The sequence below is a fragment of the Muntiacus reevesi genome, chromosome 16 (genome assembly GCF_963930625.1).
Source record: "Muntiacus reevesi chromosome 16, mMunRee1.1, whole genome shotgun sequence".
Taxonomy (NCBI): Eukaryota; Metazoa; Chordata; class Mammalia; order Artiodactyla; family Cervidae; genus Muntiacus; species Muntiacus reevesi.
The window spans coordinates 34,667,380-34,688,500 of NC_089264.1; the positions used below are offsets into that span (position 1 = coordinate 34,667,380).

Consider the following 21,121-nt stretch of genomic DNA (forward strand, 5'->3'; position numbering starts at 1 on the left):
ATAAAATAAATAGGATCTGTTTTCCTTACTGGGCTCACAATAAGACCTTCAAAGTGCAGCCCTGACCTCTACGTACAAAAGTGAAGTTAGAATGAATTAATCACTCCTAGATACAAAGATTCTGAAAAAAACAAAAAACAAAAAACACCATTCTTGCCAATCAGATAACACAGGAGGGCAGGGTAGAGGAAGGAACAATGTAAATTAGAGGTTACAATTTGTAGTAGTCCAATGGGAAATTCCTTTATAAAACAGAAGAATTCTGTAACAATCCATGGAGTTTTCTATGTTGGATTTTTGGTTCATAGATAACAAAATTCACAAATTAAAATGACTGAGTCTAAATATTTCATTTAAAATATTCTCTAGTGTTTTAAATAAAGGTAAGTCTCTCTAAATAAAGGTAATATAAACATTACCTCTTCTTTAAAAAACTTGCAGTCAGACAAGCAGGAGATGAAAATATCACTTTAATTTCACTGCAAAAATAATAAAATAAGGTTAAGTCACAACATACTACAAGCACGTTCCTTTTATCTTACTCAGTATATAACTGGTGATGTGGAATCATTAATAATAATAATAACTGCTCTCTTAAAAGAGTATTCCAGATTCTTGCTATACTTTATGCATGGTCTGGCTAGATCTCATCAAAATCCTTCATAGCTGATTTGATCAAGTCATCTAGATTTAAATAAAATCCAGCCTTTTGAAAACAGAAATTTGTGGAGCTGTAGAGAATAAACTGCTGCTGCTGCTGCTAAGTCGCTTCAGTCGTGTCCGACTCTGTGCGACCCCATAGACGGCAGCCCACCAGGCTCCCCCGTCCCTGGGATTCTCCAGGCAAGAATACTGGAGTGGGGTGCCATTGCCTTCTCCAGAGAATAAACTATGAAGCTATAAAAAGAGTCAGTCTTGGGCAAGGCTTTGTGGGACAGACGGAAAGCATTTTTTATTCACTCCTGCATTTCCCTCAGCTATCAAAGTACCTGGCACATTGTACATCTTCAATATAGCCCTGTTAAACAAATGATGAACCAGTGAATATATCAATGACTTCTTCAAACTAAAGATGGTTTAAATAAAGATTAAAATGCAAATAATTTCATGACAAAGCCAAACCCTCTCTCTTATGTCTAGGATAAAATGAACCAAGGCTTCAGAACCAAGTAAAAGTGGTTTCCACTTTATCAGATAGAGCCACCTCCTAGCCACTTCATCTTCTATACTTCCTCCTGTCACTGCCATCCATTTTTCTATCAGAGACTGGTTAATTCGGCTTATTTCTGGCAGGGTTTTCCTGGAAACACTGGTGGAACTAGTATCCTTCTAGGAAGAAAAAGAAAGAATGATCAGGAAAATACTACACACACCAAGTAGTAAGTAAGACACAGGTGGGAGACAGATCGAACCTGCTCAGGCAGTGGGATTTGGTGGGAGGAGCCTTGGCATCAGACTGGCTGGCTGTTCCATTTCCCAGCCTGGGACACTTTGCTTGGTCTGAACCTTAGTTTTATCATTTAAAAAATGAAATAACACAAAAGAATTGAAAACAGAGACTCAAACAGATATGTGTATGACAATATTCATTGCAGCATTATTTACAATAGCCAAAAAGATGGAAACAATCCATGTCCAGCAACAGCGTCAATGGATGAATATGGAATATTGTGTGCTCAGTTGCTCAGTCATGTCCAACTCTTTTGAGACCACATAGACCACAGCCCACCAGGCTCTTCTGTCCATGGAATTCTCCAGGCAAAACACTGGAGTGGGTTGCCATTTTTCTCCTCCAGGGAATCTTCCCAACTCAGGGATTGAACTGGTATCTCTTATATCTCCTGTGTTGGCAAGCAGATTCTTTAACACTAGTATCACCTGGAAAGCCCATATGGAATATGACTCAGCCGCAAAAGGAAGGATATTCTGACACATACTGCAACATGGATGAACTTTGAAAACATTGAGCTACATGAAATAAATCCAATATAAAAACATGATTCCATTTATATGAAACAGGCTAATTGATAGAAAGGATATTAGAATGTACCTGGGGTTAGGGGTAGGGGAGCACTCAGAGTTATTATTTAATGGTTAAGAATTTCTGCTTGAGGGGGAATAAAGAATTCCTGCTTGTGGTGATGAAAAGTTTTAGGGATGGTTAGTGGCCATGGTTGGGCTTCTCAGGTGGTGCAGTGGTAAAGAATCTGCCTGCCAATGCAGGAGATGCAGGAGACATAGGTTCAATCCCTGGGTCAGGAAGATTCCCTGGAATAGGAAATGGAAACCCACTCCAGTATTCTTGCCTAAAAAATTCCATGGACAGGGGAACCTGGTGGGCTAGAGTCCATGGGGTCACAAAAAGTCAAACATGACTAATCCATTGAGCAAAACGGTGGTGATGACTGTCCAACACTGTGAGTACAATTAATATCAATGAATTGTACATTTTTAATGGTTAAAATAGCAGATTTTATGTTATGTATGTTTTACCACAGTTAAAAAATGAGTTAACAATAACCACCTCTCCAGGCTCCCGTTAAGACTAAAATACATTAGGTACACAAAGCCTTTCGATTATAGGAAGTACTCAATAAAGACTAGCTTCTTTCTGCCCTTTAATCATTCACAGAGTTATGCTTTTGTATCAGGGGTTTTCAGACTTATACCAGAATCATCTGGTGATCTTGTTAAAGCAGGGCCCATCCCCACAGTTTCTGATTCAATGGTCAGGAGTGGAGCTCAAGGATTTATATAGAGCAAATTCCTGGGTGAGGCTGATGCTGCCGATTTGGGAGCCACACTTTGATAACTGTGGTTCTCTACAGTATTTGAAGCCAAATGGTTCAGTCAGAGGTGTCATAGAAATCACTATCTGGAAAAAAAAATCTGTCTTTAACATATTATTTGAAAGACATCTGTGCTATGACTCCACATTATACCTTTGCTTTTGCTAAATTTATAATAAATCAGAGAATTCTGCATCACTTTTGTTTAATGCTTAACTAAAGACCTCTTGAGAAAGATGTATAACCATAACTCCCTTCACTCTCTTGATCTGAGTCCTGGGTGTCCCCTGGAGTTCAGTCATAAGGAAGTTTTTTTCCTCCAACATCCCAGGAACCTCAGGACAATGAGGTCCTCTGTATTGGCACTCGCAGACCATTTCTTCTACTTTCTTCTTCAAAATCTCGGCTCTTTATAAGCACATGACATCAGACTATATCACCTGCCTCCCTTTCTTCTACGATAATCACCTGCTAAAGTCCTAGGCACTACCCTTCGATAATTGAAAACTTTAGCATCTTGTTGACTGTCTTCCTCAGCACAGTCATGACTGTCACCATTCTTTCCGTCATTCTTGGCAACTTCAGAATTAATGAACACAATTTATTTCCCTCCATGACCTCTCAGTTCTTGACCTTATCTGCACTCTTCCCCTCTGCTCCATCTTAGCCACCCAGGCCCTGGATCAGAGTTTCTAAACTGATACAGTCGGCATTTTGCATCAGATAACCCTTTTTGTGGCATCTGTCTTGTGCAGTGTAGGACATCTAGCAGCATCCCTGGCCTCTACCCATTAGACATTAGTAGCAGCCACCCCAACACGCATGGCCCTCCCTCAGTTACGACAATCTAAATTGACAATAGACATTTCCAAATGTTTCCAGGGGTGCAAAATCACTCCTAGTGGATTGCCCCCAGATACAGGTGATATTCTATCCTTTATAATTATCAATAATTGTTCTGCCTTCTAAGTATCTATTGGAAACATACTCCTCTTTGATCATCATCCACCATCCTTCTACTTCACTGACTTCACTGTGGTACTCCCAGTCTAACATTCTTTGATAAGGAATGAGTTATGACTTTGGAGCTGTTGGGTTGAAATGAATGTATTCTGCATGTAGAAAGGACATGAATTGACTGGGGGCAGTGGCGTTTCCCCCCTAAGTTCATATATTGAAATCCTAACCCCCATTATGATGGTATTAGGAGGTAGGGCATTTGGGAGGTGATTGGGTCATGACAGGGGAGCCCTCAAGAATGGTACTAGTGTCCTTATAAAGACCCCAGAGAGCTCTTTTGCCCTTGCCCCTTTTGCCATGTAAGGATACATGGAGAAGACAGTCACCTATAAACTGGAGGCAGGCCCTTACCAGACATCAAATGTGCTGTCATCTTTTTTAAGTCGTACTGCAAGGCTTGTGGGATCTTAGTTCCCTGACCAGGGATCAAACCTGAGCCACGGCAAGGAAAGAATGAAGTCCTAGTCACTGCACTAGCTAGGGAATTCCCAAATGTACCATTATCTTAATCCCAGGCTTCCCAGCCTCCAAAAATGTGAGAAATAAATTTTTGCTTATAAGTCACTCAATCTACAGTGTTTTGTTAATAGCAGCCAGAACAGACTAAGACACTTACTTTGACAGCGGAACCTACTCCAACATTTTTTGAGGCCACTGGGCACTCCAACCTGTCAACTCTATTGTTTGTTCATTATCCATCACCCTCCTCACGTCTTTCTTACCCAGCTTAGATTCTATGGTCAGCACTATAATCAGTCCTTTACAAATACCTCTAAGTCTTCTGTCGTGTGTCACTGAGGAAAAGTCCACCTGTAGTTAGTCTCAACTCTGAATTGCTCCAAAGGAATCCAAGCAGCTTAACATCAGTGGAAAAAAATAAACTCTGCTGACTTCACCATAAGACTAGGACTACAGATTTCAAATGGACACTCTATACTGTCCAGTAATCTCCCACAATGTTCACTTTCTCACTCTGAGACATGATTGCACACATTCTTTTTATTCCTAAACCTGTAGCGATCATCCTCTGCTTCTCCAAGTTTTAGATAAAGATTGTATATTACTAACACCCCAAAGAATATCCTTTTCATTACAGGGAACTGGAATGCAACAGTAGGAAGTCAAGAGATACCTGGAATAAAGGGCAAATTTGGCCTTGGAGTAAAAAATGAGGTCAAAGGCTAACAGAGTTTTGCCAAGAGAACACACTGGTCATAGCAAACACCCTCTTCCAACAACACAAGAGAAGATGTTACACATGAACATCACCAGAGGGTCAATATCGAAATCAGATTGATTATATTTTTGCAGCCGAAGATAGAGAAGCTCTGTACAGTCAGCAAAAACAAGACTGTGGCTCAGCTCATGAACTCCTTATTGCCAAATTCAGATGAAATTGAAGAAAGTACAGAAGACCACTAGACCATTCAGGTATGACCTAAATCAAACCCTTATGATTATACAGTGGAAGCGACAAATAGATTCAAGGGATTTGATCTGATAGACAGAGTGCCTGAAGAACTATGGACAGAGGTTCATGACATTGTATAGGAGGCAGTGATCAAGATCATCCCCAAGAAAAAGAAATACAAAAAGGCAAAATGGTTGTCTGAGGAGGTCTTACAAATAGCTGTGAAAAGAAGAGAAGCGAAAGGCAAAAAAGAAAAGGAAAGATATACCCATTTGAATGCAGAGTTCCAAAGAATAACAAGGAAAGATAAGAAAGCCTTCCTGAGTGATCAATGCAAAGAAATAGAGGAAAAAAATAGAATGGGAAAGACTAGAGATCTCTTTAAGAAAATTAGAGATACCAAGGGAACTTTTCATGCAAAGATGGGCTCAATAAAGGACAGAAATGGCATGGACCTAACAGAAACAGAAGATATTAAGAAGAGGTGGCAAGAATACACAGAAGAACTATACAAAAAAGATATTCATGATCCAGATAACCATGATGGTGTGATCACTCACCTAGAGCCAGACATCCTGGAATGCAAAGTCAAGTGGACCTTAGGAAGCATCACTACAAACAAAGCTAGTGGAAGTGATGGAATTCCAGTTGAGTTATTTCATATCCTAAAAGATGATGCTGTGAGAGTGTTGCACTCAATATACCAGCAAATTTGGAAAACTCAGCAGTGGCCACAGGACTGGAAAAGGTCAGTTTTCATTCCAATCCCAAAGAAAGGCAATGCCAAAGAATGTTCAAACTACCGCACAATTGCATTCATCTCACATGCTAGCAAAGTAATGCTCAAAAGTCTCCAAGTCAGTCTTTAACAGTACCTGAGCCATGAACTTCCAGATGTTCAAGCTGGATTTAGAAAAGGTGGAGGAACCAAATATTAAATTGCCAACATCCACTGGATCATCAAACAAGATCCAATGAGAATTCCACAAAAATATATACTTCTGCTTTATTAACTACACCCAAGCCTTTGACTGTGTGGATCACAACAAACTGTGGAACATTCTTAAAGAGATGGAAATACCAGACTACCTTACCTGCCTCCTGAGAAATCTGTATGCAGGTCAAGAAGTAACAGTTAGAACTGGACATGGAACAACAGACTGGTTCCAAATTGGGAAAGGAGTACATCAAGGCTGTATATTGTCACTCTGTTTATTTAACTTATATGCAGAGCACATCATGTGAAATGCCAGGCTGGATGAAGCACAAGCTGAAATCAAGACTGCCAGGAGAAATAACAATACCCTCAGATAAGCAGATGGCACCAACCTTAAGGCAGACAGCAAAGAAGAACTAAAGAGCCTCTTGATGAAGGTGAAAGAGGAGAGTGAAAAAGTTGGCTTAAAACTCAACATTCAGAAAACTAAGATCATGGCATCTGGTCACATCACTTCATGGCAAACAAATGGGGAAACAATGGAAACAGTGATAGACTCTACTTTTTTGGGCTCCAAAATCACTGCAGATTGTGACTGCAGCCATAAAATTAAAAGACACTTGCTCCTTGGAAGAAAAGTTATGACCAACCTAGACAGCATATTAAAAAGCAGAGACATCATTTTGCCAACAATAGTCGATCTAGTCAAAGCTATGGTCTTTCCAGTAGTCACGTATGGATGTGAGAATTGGACTATAAAGAAAGCTGAGCACCGAGGAATTGATGCTTTTGAATTGTGGTGTTGGAGAAGACTCTTGAGAGTCCCTTGGACTGCAAAGAGATCCAACCAGTCCATCCTAAAGGAAATTAGTCCTGAATATTCACTGGAAGGACTGATGTTGAAGCTGAAGCTCCAATACTTTGGCCACCTGATGCGAAGAACTGACTCATTTGAAAAGAGCCTTATGCTTAAGATTGAAGGTGGGAGAAGGGGACGACAGAGGAGGAGATGGTTGGATGGCATCACTGATGCAATGGACATGAGTTTTAGTAAGCTCTGGGAGTTGGTGATGGACAGGCAAGCCTGGCGTGCGGCAGTCCCTGGGGTCACAAAGTGTTGGACACGACTGAGCAACTGAACTGAACTGAACTGAACTGTACATCACTGAGAAAATGGAAACAGGCAAGACCTAACCTTGCCTTCCTACCAGCAGCCTACCTCACATCCACTGTTCCTCATCAGAAGAGAATAAAATTTTCTGTCCAAAGCCCTCTATTCTACATTGGACCCTGGGCCCCACTTCCTCGCACCTATTCTAGGACATAAGTTCTGCAATTATTCTCTTTCTCAGGAATTATCACTTTTTCCTCCTGAACTGGATTATTCTCATTAGCACACAGACATACCTTAACATCACCACTCCCAACAACAATAAAAACCTCCCAAGGTCCTCTACTCCCTTTCACAACAAAACTTCTCAGAACTGTCACAGTCATTGCCTCCACTTATTCTCCTCTATTCTATGTCCATCCCATTCAGTCAGGTTTCATCCTCTGTCCCCTGAGACGACTCAGTCTTGACAAAGGAAAAACAAACTCTGTGCTCATCTCACTTGGCCTCTCAGCAGTATGTGTCAGGTTTGGCCACTTCCTCCTTCTGGAAAGACTTTCTTGTCTTGATGAGCCACCCTCTTCTGGGTCTCTCCACCTCAGAAACTGGTTCATCTCAGTTCTTCTGGCCCTGCCTCACTGCCTGACCTCCTCATGGAGAAGTCCCTCAAGGCTGGATTCTGTCACCTGCTCTTCTCATTTCTACTCTCACTCCAGGTGACCTTTCATCCAAGCCTCTAGCATGATAACAATCTGTGGTTTAACAACTATCATGTTTATTTTCCAGTGCTAGCATCCTCCTTGAGATCCAGAGTTGAACATGCAACTAAGACTTTAGAGCTCCTCTCCAAGGACATTTCAAATGAACCTCATCTCCCATAACTGAGCCTATTTCCATATGACTCCAGCTCATATCTCTTCACACTTTCCTACCATATTCTGTCTGAGTATAGTCCCCCTTTTGTCCCTCACACAAGGGCTCCCCTGGGGGCTCAGAGGGTAAAGCGTCTGCCTACAATGCGGTAGACTGGAGTTCAATCCCCGGATCAGAAAGATCCCCTGGAGAAGGAAATGGCAACCCAGCCCAGTACTCTTGCCTGGAAAATCCCGTGGACCGAGAAGCCCGGTAGGCTACGGTCCATGGAGTCGCAAAGTGTCGGACACAACTGAGTGACTTCACTTTCATGCTAAACTTATTCTTGCCCCAGGGCCTTTCTATGTACAGGTCCCTCTCTCTGGAATGCTCCTCCTGTGGACTTAAGCATGGCTATGATCTCTATTCAAATGTTACAGCCTCTGGGAGGTCTTTCCTGACTGACACTTCTAAAGAAGCCCATCTCATCTCATCAGTCTCAAATGGCCCATTTTATTTTTTTTCAGACCAATTGTCACTCTCTAACACAACTGTATTTATGTGCTTCTTGTCTGTACTTCCTGGTAGAATCCAAATACCATGAATGAGGATATACTTGTGTGTGTTATTCACTGTACCCCCAAGCACCCAGAGCAGAGCCTGAGACAGGAGCCTGATCGAACAGCTATAACGAAGCAACCAAGCCCAATCTCCTGACTATCCCCAGCAGCACAGACTTTTGCCTCTTAAAGTTTTCCATCCCAGAGAATACAGTAAGAGTCCATATGAGTGTTATTTCAAACATTCCTAATAATAGAAAAAAAGTACAAATTATTAAAATAACTATGTATATCTTTTCTCTCTACAACATTTCAGAACTCATTCAGAAATCATTTCAGAACTCATTCAGAAATATAATAATATAAACCTCTCTGTTAATAATAAGGAGGGTGCTAGAGCATGGTGGGTAATGGTGGGGCTGGATTTCTTGGGTTTTAATCCAGCTCTGTCAGTTCTCAGCAGCATAACTTTGGGCAAGTCCATGTCTCTGAGACTCAGTTTTTTCATCTGTAAAATGGGAGTGATAATAACAACCAGAGTTGATTTGAAGATTAAATGTGTTGATCTATTTATAGTACTTTGGTTGCTAACTCATGGGTGAAAATTAGCATTAGTCACTGTTATCACCATTGGTATCTGTTGGGAATTCAAATGAGGAAGTGAGAATTACGTAATATTTTTAAAGAAGCATTCTAACAGAGGAAATTACTAGTTTAGTAAAAAATTTTAATATATACAAATGACACAATGTTTCACATACCACCATGAAATCCAGAAGAAAAGATGAGTTTTAAAAGGAACAGAAATTGTAATAGATACCTGATAAGTTGTCACAAAGTTGGCATATGTTCCAGCAAAAATATGTTTGACTTGAACATCTGCAAGGTCTAGAAGAAAGTCATAAATCCATACTTACTGTTTTTTAGATATAAAAAGTATAAATATTTTGTTATAAACCTAAAATTGCTTTTAAAAAGTTTTTTTAAAAAAACTAATGTACTACCAAGCTAAATTTACTTATTCATTGGCTTCTAAATAGATTTTGACTACAAACAGCATAAAAGATTAATATTGATCAGATTACACATTATATATTCCCTTATCTTAAAATTTAATTTTTCATGCATTTGCATAATGAAACCAGGCTGATGTGCTTTAGTAGAGGTTTGATTAAATATATAAAAAGTGTGCTATTCTGTTGAGGTTTGACAGAAAACAACAAAATTCTGTAAAGCAATTATCCTTCAATTAAAAAATAAATAAAAATAAAATAAAATAAAAGTGTGCTATTCTGAAGCATAAATAACTGATTCTTTTGTATTACCTTAATCTTTAGAAAAAATTACCTAATATTCCAGGAAGCATTGCATAAAAAAACATGCATATTCCACAAATCGAAGATAACAGTACCAAAAGAACCACAGTTCTATGCACTCTTTGAAAGGAAACTGAATAATATTTTTCCTCCAGTGACATCAATTAAAACAAAATCACAAATCGTGGGATCATTCATACCATTAGCAGAAATCAGGCAGCTAATGTCAGAGCTCTCTGCCAGAGACCCCGGATGTGGTGAGCTGCTTGTACAACCTGGTTCACGACCAAAAGACACCACCTGACCAGTGGTATAGACATACGCAAGGGTGTGATAACTGCAGAAGACAAAATATTATGAAGACTTATTATAATGAGTCATGCTTTTTGAGAAAGATTATGTCTCAACACAAAATAACAGATTTATCTTATACTAAGTACCCAGACCCCATTATCACAATGTCAGAGAGTATGGCTAAACAAATGGCGGGTGAATAGTGACTTATTACCAACCCTAAAGGCAGAATATTATTGATGGGTCTTTACTATGGTTTCTATCATTTGTGTTTTAAATGTAAGTTCTTTTTGTCCTTCGCTCTTCTTACTAATTGGGTGGATAATAACCAAAGTGTCCTCATAGGGAGGGATAAATTAGGAGATTGGGATTGATACATACACACTATAAAATAGATAGCTAAGGACTTACTGTCTAGCACAGGGAATTCTACTCAATACTCTGTAATAACCTATATGGGAAAAGAATCTAAAAAAGAATGATATATATATAACCAATTCACTTTGCAGTATGGCAGAAACTAACACATTTTAAATCAACTATACGCCAATAAAATTTTTTTAAAGTTCTCATAATTAGGTTATGCAAAACTCAGAATGCACATGCAAATATACATCATCTTCTACTTGCACGAGGTTAATTTTGTCTAATGAACTCAAGAAGACAAGCACCACTATTTTTGTTATAAACCAACTCCCCTCACCCTAGAACCTAGTAAGGTGGTCTATGCCCAGGACATTTCCAATAAATTCTTACAAAATAAAAGAAATGCCTAGAATAAAGAAGAAAAACAGAAAAATTAAACCATATTTGAAAGAAGTAAATTTTCAGAAAGGAAAATGATCTATAAAAAGAGTAATCACATATTTTAGGGTTTTAAGGTTTCAAAACATTTCATATAAGTTATTTCTAAGTAATAAAATATACCACTTTCTACTCACACTTAAAAAAACCTCTTACCGTCCACAATCTATCTGTGAAACAAGGCCTTCAATTCTTTCCACAAGTTGTGGCCCCCTCTTCTCAGCAGTGGGCTCGTGTCCCAGCTGTCCATAGCTATTGTCTCCAAATGTGAACACTTTCCCATCCTGTTTAAAAAAGGAAGGCTTAGACTAATTTTGGGCTAAAAGTGTAATTAAAAATTAAAAGATTAAGTGCCAAAAGAGAGTTTTATGAGAGCACTATGGTAAACATAAGCTTTATATGAAGAAGGGTCTTATATTTATTATTTCTACTAGTGAATAAAGAGTTAACATATTAAACTTGAAAAATCACTGGCATTCCCTTCAGAACTAGGTACTTACTATGTGTTTGTAGAAAGAATTGATGGAGAAATTAACTGGTTCAAGAGTAACACTAACACTTAAATATAAGGTTGCTTTATTTATTTGATCATTTCTCTGAAAATAAATCTCTTTTCAAAAGATGATTCTGGATTAAAACAATTCTAGCTCTCTCCTGCCAACTGATAATATAATCCAAGCATATTTTTAAAACAAACAAAATATAAATTATTTTAGATATTTTGCTTTAAATAAACGTTTCAATCACACAAACAGTCTTCAAGTCTATTCATTACAGCTATGGAGAGAATCCATCTTGTTGGAATGTATTGCATGATCAGTATAAGAAGAGGAGGGAGACATTTAGGACGCTGATTCATAATTGTGCCAAGTAAGAAATGGAACATAGAATGTTCTAGTCTATAATGTAGGCCACTGAAACCTATAAAAATTACTTTGTTGCTTCTACAATATTTTTCATATGTAGAGCTACATTATGACAGAATAATTGCTAAAGGGATTGGCTCCTAATCTATAAGAGATTCTAAAATATCTAAAAATATTTCCTGAAGCTGAAATTAGCTTTTGTTATAGGATCTTAAAAATTCCATGGCTTGGCTAACTTCTCCTCGTCAGAGATTTGTACACTGAATGGGTATCTTCAGATATTGATACATAGATTGTTTTCCACAATAATTAGTACATGTACCTTATGGTAACATTTCTCTGGGATTTAAAAAAAATAGGAAAATGGGAATTCCCTGATGGTCCAGTGGTTGGGACTCAGTGTTTTCATTTCCAGGGGCTCAGGTTTGATCCCGGATTGAGGAGTTAAGATCCCACAAGCTACAAGGTATGGCAAAAAAATATATATATTTATCTCTCAAGATGTTTTTTGGTTTACCTGGGTAAGGACTGCAGTGTGCTCATAACCACAGCTGATAAAAACCACACCGAGAGTCTTCAGTGCACCAACTGATACAGGCTTATACTTCTGAACTGTGGAAAGAAAGCAGAATCTCTCGAGTATAAGAAATACTCATATATCAAGAGATTTTATATATTTTAATATTTTGTTATCTTATTATAATTCATCAACATAATTTAAAATGTGAACAATCAGAAGTATTATAAAACAGAAAGAAAGTCCTGCACTGGAAAAGAAAAGCAGTCCTTTAGTATTTATTTTTGGAAAATATTTAATTTTCTGGAATGACTAAGACTATTGGCCAAGAAAGCTAAGCTTTAAGACCCCACTTCCCAATAATATTTCCATTATGCTGCATTCATTTTTGCCACATTACAGGTATTCTGCAAGTATGCAATAATAATTGAGAAAATAAGAGGACCCACTTCATGTTGATGGAGTTAAATGAAATGAGATGTAAGAGATCAGCATGGTACAGGTATGGTGTCATCTAGCCGCTAAGTCGGGTCCAATTCTTTGCTGCCCCAAGGACTGTAGCCTGCCAGGCTCCTCTGTCCATGTGGTTTCCCTGGTAAGAATACTGGAGTGGGTTGTCATTTCCTTCTCCAGGAGATCGTCCCGACCCAGGGATTGAACCAGCTTCTCCTGCATTGGCAGGTGAATTCTTCACCGCTGAGCCACCAGGGAAGCCCTGGTACCGGTATGTAACAGTAGCTAAATACACATGAGCTGCATGTAAAGAATTGAACAGAGGGACTCATCAGGAAGACATCACAGTGAGTTTTGCTGAAAGACTATCAGAGGAACTGGTTGTTTCCCCTACTGCTAGCAATCGTCTGCAAAAGGGTTCCCAAACTTTATTGTGCAAGACCTGTGCAGTCTTTGGTAATGAATGATGCCTGGCTTCCCTCCCCAGACATTCTGATTCAATGGTCTGGGGTCCAACCTGGGCATTGGGATTTTTAAACATTCTTAGAGTAACAGAATAATGGTCTTCCAAAGATGTACAAGTTCTTTTCCCAGAGCTCAGTGGTAAAGAATCCATCTGCAATACAGGAGACACAGGAGACTCAGGTTCAATCCCTGTGTGGGGAAGATCCTGTGGAGGAGGAAATGGCAGTCCACTCTAGCACTCATGCTAGGATAATCCCACGGACAGAGGAGCCTGGTAGGCTACAGTCCATGGGGTCACAAAAAGAGCTGAACATGACTGAGCACACAGAGGTGAATATGTTAGAAGACATGGCAAACAGGAGTTAAGAAAACTCATGAAGTTAAGGTTTTGCTAATCAGTTGACCTTAAAATAGGAAGGTTAGCTTGGATCATCTAGCTGTGCCCAATGCAGTTACAAGGGTCCTTTAACTGAGGAGGAGAGGGTCAGAAAAGTCATTGTCAGAGTAACGTGACTTGAAGAAGGCTTCACCAACCATTGCTGACTGTGAAGAAGAAAGAGGGCTATAAGTCAAGAGTGTAAGTGCCTCTAGAAGCTGGAAAAGGCAAGAAAATGGTCTGTCTTCCTCTAGGAAGTCCCTGCTGACACTTTCAATTTAGCCCAGGGAGGCCTGCATCAGAACCATGAGATAATAAGTTTATGTTGTTTGAAGCCACTAGATTTGTGGTGATTTGTTATAGCAGGAATAAAAAAAAAAGGTTAATAAAGCTCCCTAAGTGGTTCTAATGTGTCCCAAAGTTTTGGAACCACTGTTCTAACCTTTGAGAGTGCCCTTTGCAGAACTGGTCTTCCAAGTAGAAAGAAAGAACTTCCTATAAGACCAGCTCGTTACCTGGGGCATTATTCCCACTGAGGGCCAGCTGCCCTGCACAGTTGCTTCCCCAGCCAAATGAAGTCCCAGAGAGTGACAGGGCAAAGCTGTGGGCCCCTCCTGCAGCCAACTGCGCCAGTGGGATCCCCTCTAGGGACCTCACCCTCTGTGGGCTGGCTTTGGAAGAGAGATCTTCCCCCAGGCCCAGCTGTCCATGGCTGTTCTGCCCCCATGAAAACACTTGGCCATCTGCAAAAGCAAAGAGGAGAAATTCAGAACTGCTAACATACTGTAATACCAAATTCAAGGAGAAACTACCACTTTAATTCTAAAAATCTTTAAAGAATAAAACAGGAATACCTTTACTAAAGGCAAAGTGAATGGTCAAGGTCACATTTAAAAAATCTCTTCCTGGGGAAGGAAATGGCAGCCCACCCCAGCATTCCTGCTTGGAAAATCCCATGGATGGAGGAGCCTGGCAGGCAACAATCCATGGGGTCACAGAAGAGTTGGATACAACTGGGTGACTAAGCGTGCGCGCACGCGCGCGCACACACACACACACACACACATACACACACGCAAAAAAAAAAAAAAAATCTCTTCCAACAACATCCACTCTTCTTTTCCCTCCCAGTTAAGAAGAACCATGATCTTTCATCTGCTCAGGTTAAAAACCTTGGAGTCATCCTCGACTCCTCTTTCTTTTTTTTACAGCCTTCAACCCAGCAAATACTAAAGTCTCTGCTTCAAAATCTATCGAGGATCCAACTGCTTCTCACCACTTCACTGTTACCCCCTTACCTGCCAAGTCGACATCACTTCTTTCCTGGAAAGTGGCAACAGCATGTCACTGAACTCCCACATTACATCCTTGCCCCCAGCAGTTTCTTCTCTCAAGAGGAGCCAGAGTGTGCTTTTAAAAACATGTCTGATAAAACCCTTCAAGAGCTTGCTTTCTCACTTAATAAAAGGCCAATTCTTACCACGGCTCATAAGCCCCACATCACCAGGATTCCCACAGCGACTTCTCAGACTGCATCTCCCCTGGCTCCCTTCTCGCCCTCTCCAGACCCTCTGCTGCACCCTGCTGGGTGTGGTCTTGCATCTGGATCATTCCACGGCCTTAGCATCATCTTCTTCTCTCTCCTTTCCTTTTGGTCTTTGTTCACGTCTCACCTTATGAAGATAGCTTCCCTGAGCTCCTGTATAAAGTAGAAAGACCCCTTCCTTCCACCTACCCCTTCGCTCTGTCCCCTTGCCCGTCTCACTTCTCTTCACATCCTTATCCCTATTACACCACACAATTATTCGTCTGTGTGTTTAAGGCTCACTTCCCCTACATCTCCCAGAACACAAGCTTCATGAAAGCAGTCTTAGGTTTGTTCGCTGCTATATCCTCTTTGCTGGAAATACTGTAGGCACTAATAAATACTTGTGGGATGACCGGTGGGGGTGGGGGTGAACAACATTTTATGTTGAATTTGACTAGAGATAGATCATTTACAAGAGGTAAAAAATCAAGCTCTTCTAATGCCTAATTATCTATGCAGAGAAATGCTAACACACTTCAGATTTCTACAAGTTATTTTATCTAAGTTTTCTTTTTAACTTTAAATGCATTAAAATGCACCCCAATGCATTAAAACTCAATAGGTATTATTTGTATTCAAAAAATGACTTCCTGATGACACTTACAAGATCCAAGAAGACTTTTTTACCTTTTGATAATGCCAAGGAGTGGTAGTTTCCACAGGCAACTTGTATAATTTTTATACCAGCCAGAGTTTTTATCTTCCTATAATAATAATGATACAAAATATATTAATCCTTCTTCAGATTGGGTCACCAATTGGACTACAGATATTTAAATTACTTTCTTGCATTTCTGTAATACATTTATCCCAAAGCCCTCAAACTGTATTTGACATGACATCAACATGTATAAAAATACAGGGCAGAATCCAAAACAATATATAATGCAAAAGTGATTTTTTTATTGGGCTTTTAGTGCATTGTATAAAGTTCTAACCTTTATACTATACTTACCAACCTAAAAGAAAAATAAATTTCTTCATACACATATAGTATAGGGTTTTAGAATTTATGGAGCACTGTCACCTACATCACCTATCTAAAGCCCTGTGAGATAAAGATACTATTAGGTTGATTCTTATTAAATTGCCATTTTTGTAGATTAGAACATAACTATTAGCAATTTTATACAGTTGAACCTAGGTGAACTCAAAGAGGTCAGCTGGTATCAAACTACAGAATAGATTCAAATCTTGGGCTTTTCTTTACAAGTTCAATGCTCATTCCCCCAAGCCACAGCCATCTCTTATACAATTTCATGACCAGAGAAGGTAACAAGAGGTAACTTCCTACCATTAAAAAACATGTTTTTTTGAAAATTCTCAGTGTATGTAATTCATGAACACACAGTTCAGACTGCTTATCACATTATTTGGCCTAGGAAGCCATGTGTGAGGATATGATTTTTCCCCCAATCTTACTAAGTAAAATACTAGGATCCAAGGGCCTAATATTGGGCCAAAAGATTATGTTGGGAGTAACACCTTTCCTCTTTCAACTTATGTTCTCTGCTTGGGGAACCTGCAAATTAACTGTTGATAGATTAACAGGGAAAAAGACAAAAAAGTTTATATGTGCAGACAGGAGCTCCCAAGTAATGGAAAATTTGTACAATAACCTGAGTAGAGGTTTATATATATTAACTTAGCAAAAGGGTGTTTTTTTTTAAGGGCTTCAGTGGTAGAGTATGGACGTTTCTATTGGGTTTTTTAATGCTAATTGGGCATTTTATTTTCAAGACAGCTGAATTCATAGGAAACTCCCTCAAAGGAGGGTTAATGGCAGCAGTATTTTCAGGACGCCCTGTTTTAGTCAAATAAGAGATCTCTGTGAATCTTCTGGAGTGCAAATATTTTCACTTTAAAATAATCTTTATACTAACTCTGGAGGTCCAAGTGTTATTCCCATACATAAGATTAAGATCAAAGCATCACAGGTTCTCACATCATGCGACCCTTCTCTTTCACAGATTCTAATTAAGTAATAATTGGTGTTATATGTTATTTTCCCTGCCTCCTTCCCTCACAACACTGTAACCCTTCAGGTTAGGTAGAGTGTTTGTTTATAGTCATCTTTGGACCATGGCGATCTTGCATGGTGCCTGGCACATGAAACTCAAAAACACTAAATGAACGAACTAAAATACGTACTTAGGTATAAAAGTTGCTTCCTCAAAATTTTCAATTCCCAGCTGTCCTTCAGAAGAAGCTCCCCACGCAAAGACCCTTCCTTCGTGACAGACAGCCAGGGAGTGCTCCTTTCCACAGCTCACCAGAGCAACGTGCAGAGTTTCCAATGCCGGAATTCGTTCTTTAGGAACAAAAACAAAACAATCCACGTCAAGATTGCTAATTTAATACCAAGTTTAAGAAAGTACTTTTCTTCAAAAGGAAGAGTCACTGGGATGTTTCATCTCTTCCAGTGACTTTTAAATCAAGGCCTAAAATCCACTTTAAAGGGGAGAAGAAAACAGGCTCATTGTGTGGCACACCTTTATGGAATATCGCTACTGTTTAAAAGGATGGGCATGTGTAGGAGCAGAAGCTGTAAGGACTTGATGCTTGGCCTAACACTTCTCTGTGATGGTGGAGTAAAAAGCTCAGCCAGATAAAGGGAGCCAGAGAAAGGATGGGCTCACCCCTACTCCACTCCTCTGACTTCCCAGCCCTGAACAGTGAGAACAGTGAATCTCTGCTCAGGAAGAGATGGGCAGGGAGCCTGCCTGAGTATGAGAGGCAGATGCCAGATGCCCTCACAATGAAACTCTGGGCAAGTTACTTAATATGCCTCTGGATGGGTCAAATATGCCCACATTTGAAACACTGAGCATTATTCCCTACAAGACAATCTAAGCTGTTTTCCCAAAGTGTTCGTCTGAATTATTAGAGGTTTGGAGTTAAGCACATCATTACCAGTCAAGTCTTTGTTAATGCTTAAGTTTTTTTTTTTAGTCTTGTGATCTTATTCTTTTCAGTGATTTAGTTTTCAAACTGTGCAACAATGAAGAAAATTTCCAAAGATGCAAACACTCATAGAAGTAGAACCCGGTACCTCGTTGCTAGAGAAGAATTTGGCTTTAAGGATCACATTGTCCCTTACTTCCACTTGAAGGGGATCAGGATATACCACCCCAAAGCATGCCACTTTGGCATAAGGATGATTTTGAGCTGAAGGCAACTGAGAATCAACAGATGCAAGAAGTTCTCTGCCTTTCCCTATCAACTTAAAAACATAAATGTGGCATGAATTTCTCCTGTGAAGGTGTACCCGCCTCCCCCTTTCATGCCAGGAAAAGTGACTCATCACCAGAGTTGGTACTGAGATAAGATTGCTTAGACAGCCTTAAGTTAAATAACCCTTAAATTTCATTAGTTTCCCCCATATATTTCAAAATCATTTCTCCACAATTGATCATTCCTCAAAACCCAAACCCTCTACCCTTTGTTAAATGGCATATAAGCTCCTAAGTCTAATCACTTCTTTTCTGTGAACTCTTGCGCACATATTAATAAAACTGTAAGGTTTTTTTCCTCCTTAATCTGCCTTTGTCAATTTAGTTCACAGGTCATCAGGACAGAACTAAAAGGGTAGAGGAAAATTCCACCCCACCCCCCACCCCCCCCCACCCCCGCCCCAGACATAATTCTTGGAACTTAAGTAAATAATCAGAAATGTGACATTACTTACAGTGATGTCAATCATAGTATTATTTACAAAAGTCCCCAATGAGAAAAAACCAAATTTCCCCAAAAGGAGAATAGTTACACTGTCAGAGCCTAGAAAATTATGCAATAATTCAAAATTTATTTTTTAAAAATACATAATAAAAGGGCAATGTTTGTGGTATTATGCTTGATGAAGAATACAACTTACAAAGTTATATAAATCTGCATATACAAAACTTATAAAGACATAATTTTATAAAGATTAAATATGTAATAGAAAAAAAGGCAAAAAAGAGATGCATCAAAATGTAAGGAGTTGTCTTTGGGTGTTAGACTAATAAGCGATTTCTTTTCCTGTGTTTCTACAATAATCAATAATAGCAAAATGCTAGTATGCATTATTTTAAGGGTATTTCGGAAGGAGTTACGGTGTACAAACCACAAACCACGTTTGGAAGGTCACTCTGTTCCAGAGAGGTTCGCATCGTTAAGGACTGGTCTCAAAAGGCATCTCTATTCAGAGGAACGCGGTCCAGGTTGGTTCTGCTCTCAGTTTCCTTTTTAAGATAATACTGGAAACCGAAACACACTTGAGGAGCGAGAAAGAAACGAAACTGATGCACCTGCGCTCCGGCAGCGCGGAACCCCGTTCTCCTGTCGCCTGTGGTCCAGCAGACCCACGGCTCCAGCACCGCCACCGCCTGACCCCTTGCCCCGCATCTGAGTCCAGGAGCTCACCTGGCTGCTCTCCGCGCGGCGTGCCTTTCCGGCCCAGCTGGCCTCGGCTGTTGTCCCCGCACGACTGGACCGTGCCGTCGCTCAGCAGCAGTAGCGAGTGATGCTCCCCACTGGCCGCCTGCAGTAGCGTGTTGCCGCCAGCACCCACCTGCCGCTCCCACCGCGGCCTTCGGCTGCCAGAGCGCCAGCAGAAGTACATGGCGTTCCCGTGCCCCGGCCGCCTACCCGAATCCGCGAGCTCTGCTAGCCAGCACCCAAAGGCTAGTGACGAGGGCGCGCTGATATTCAGGAAACGGCAGGCTGGCTGAGCCGCGCCTTCGATGGTATCTCCCTGCGGTCCCTCCCTCTTCCTCCCTTCCCAACCCTCTCCCTCCGCCTGCCTTCCCTTCCTCCCGCCAGCACTGACCTGACGTCTTCGTCGCCTCTGGCGAACGGCTTTCAAGAATTAAACTTGAGCGCCAAGTTCAGAGGAGCAGATGAACGGAGCCTAAATTTGCATCCTAGCTAAACCATTTAGGTACTTCCCTTGTGGCTCAGACGGTAAAGTGCTTGCCTGCAATGCGGGAGCCCGGGTTCAATCCCTGGGTCGGGGAGAGCCCCTGGAGAAGGAAATGGCAACCCACTCCAGTATTCTTACCTGGAAAATTCCATGGATGGAGGGTAGGCTATAGTCCATGGGGTTGCAAAGAGTCACGACTGAGCGACTTCACTTCACTAAACCACTTAAACGCTGTGTGATTCTGGGCAAGTTACTTACCTAATCTGTGTCTCAGCTATCACGTCTATGAAATGTAGACAATAATACAGCAAATCTAATGTGTGAGGATAACGTAACAGATAATACAGCGTGTTAAAGTAATGTCTAGAGTACTTACAAAAGTATCTGCGTGTCAATACTCATCGAAACTGTTTTTGGCCATGGAAATGCAAAGTCCTCATGGTGCTTACTTTCTTTTGTTTATAAACAGATAAATATTTTGTATAATGTCAAGTGGCAACATGAAAAATAAAACAGGAATAGAGGGTGAGGACAGAAGGCACTAGCATTTAAAAAAATAAGATATCAGGGAAGACCTCTCTGATGAAGTGGCATTTGAGCAGAGTCAAGGGGATCTGGGAAAGGAGGGAATTAGTCATGCTTATATCTAAGGGTGGAGGGTGAAGTGGAGCATCTGGAGGCTTCTGAACAGAGAAATGATATGATCTGACTTTAGTATAAAAAGAATTATTTTGGCTACCATGTAGAGAATAATAGAACAGAAGTGGAAACAGAAAAGCCAGCTAGGGGAGGCTACTGTCAGTGTCCATGATAGGAGTATGATGCTGAATCCAAGACTAAGGCGACATCCAAGAGGGGA

At 40.3% G+C, this 21,121-nt stretch overlaps 1 protein-coding gene across 5 annotated transcripts in view; it reads right to left on the reverse strand.

Annotated features, from left to right (window-relative positions):
* HERC6 (HECT and RLD domain containing E3 ubiquitin protein ligase family member 6) overlaps positions 1 to 20,044 on the reverse strand; it is a 52,999-nt gene extending 32,955 nt beyond the window's left edge. The window contains exons 1-10 of one of the 5 annotated variants that reach the window (XM_065907558.1): positions 19,764 to 20,044; positions 17,511 to 17,670; positions 15,987 to 16,063; positions 14,287 to 14,514; positions 12,478 to 12,572; positions 11,251 to 11,378; positions 10,197 to 10,333; positions 9,501 to 9,568; positions 1,205 to 1,329; positions 420 to 479 (exon numbers count right to left, since the gene is read on the reverse strand). In XM_065907558.1, coding sequence (XP_065763630.1) covers positions 420 to 479; positions 1,205 to 1,329; positions 9,501 to 9,568; positions 10,197 to 10,333; positions 11,251 to 11,378; positions 12,478 to 12,572; positions 14,287 to 14,514; positions 15,987 to 16,063; positions 17,511 to 17,670; positions 19,764 to 19,962 — 1,277 coding nt within the window. In that variant the 5' untranslated portion in view covers positions 19,963 to 20,044. Of the gene's footprint in view, positions 1 to 419; positions 480 to 1,204; positions 1,330 to 9,500; positions 9,569 to 10,196; positions 10,334 to 11,250; positions 11,379 to 12,477; positions 12,573 to 14,286; positions 14,515 to 15,251; positions 15,471 to 15,986; positions 16,064 to 17,510; positions 17,671 to 19,763 lie in introns of those variants that run through there. The other 4 variants (XM_065907559.1, XM_065907561.1, XM_065907562.1 and 1 more) reach the window with 4 other exon arrangements.
* Between the last annotated feature and the right edge of the window lie 1,077 nt (positions 20,045 to 21,121).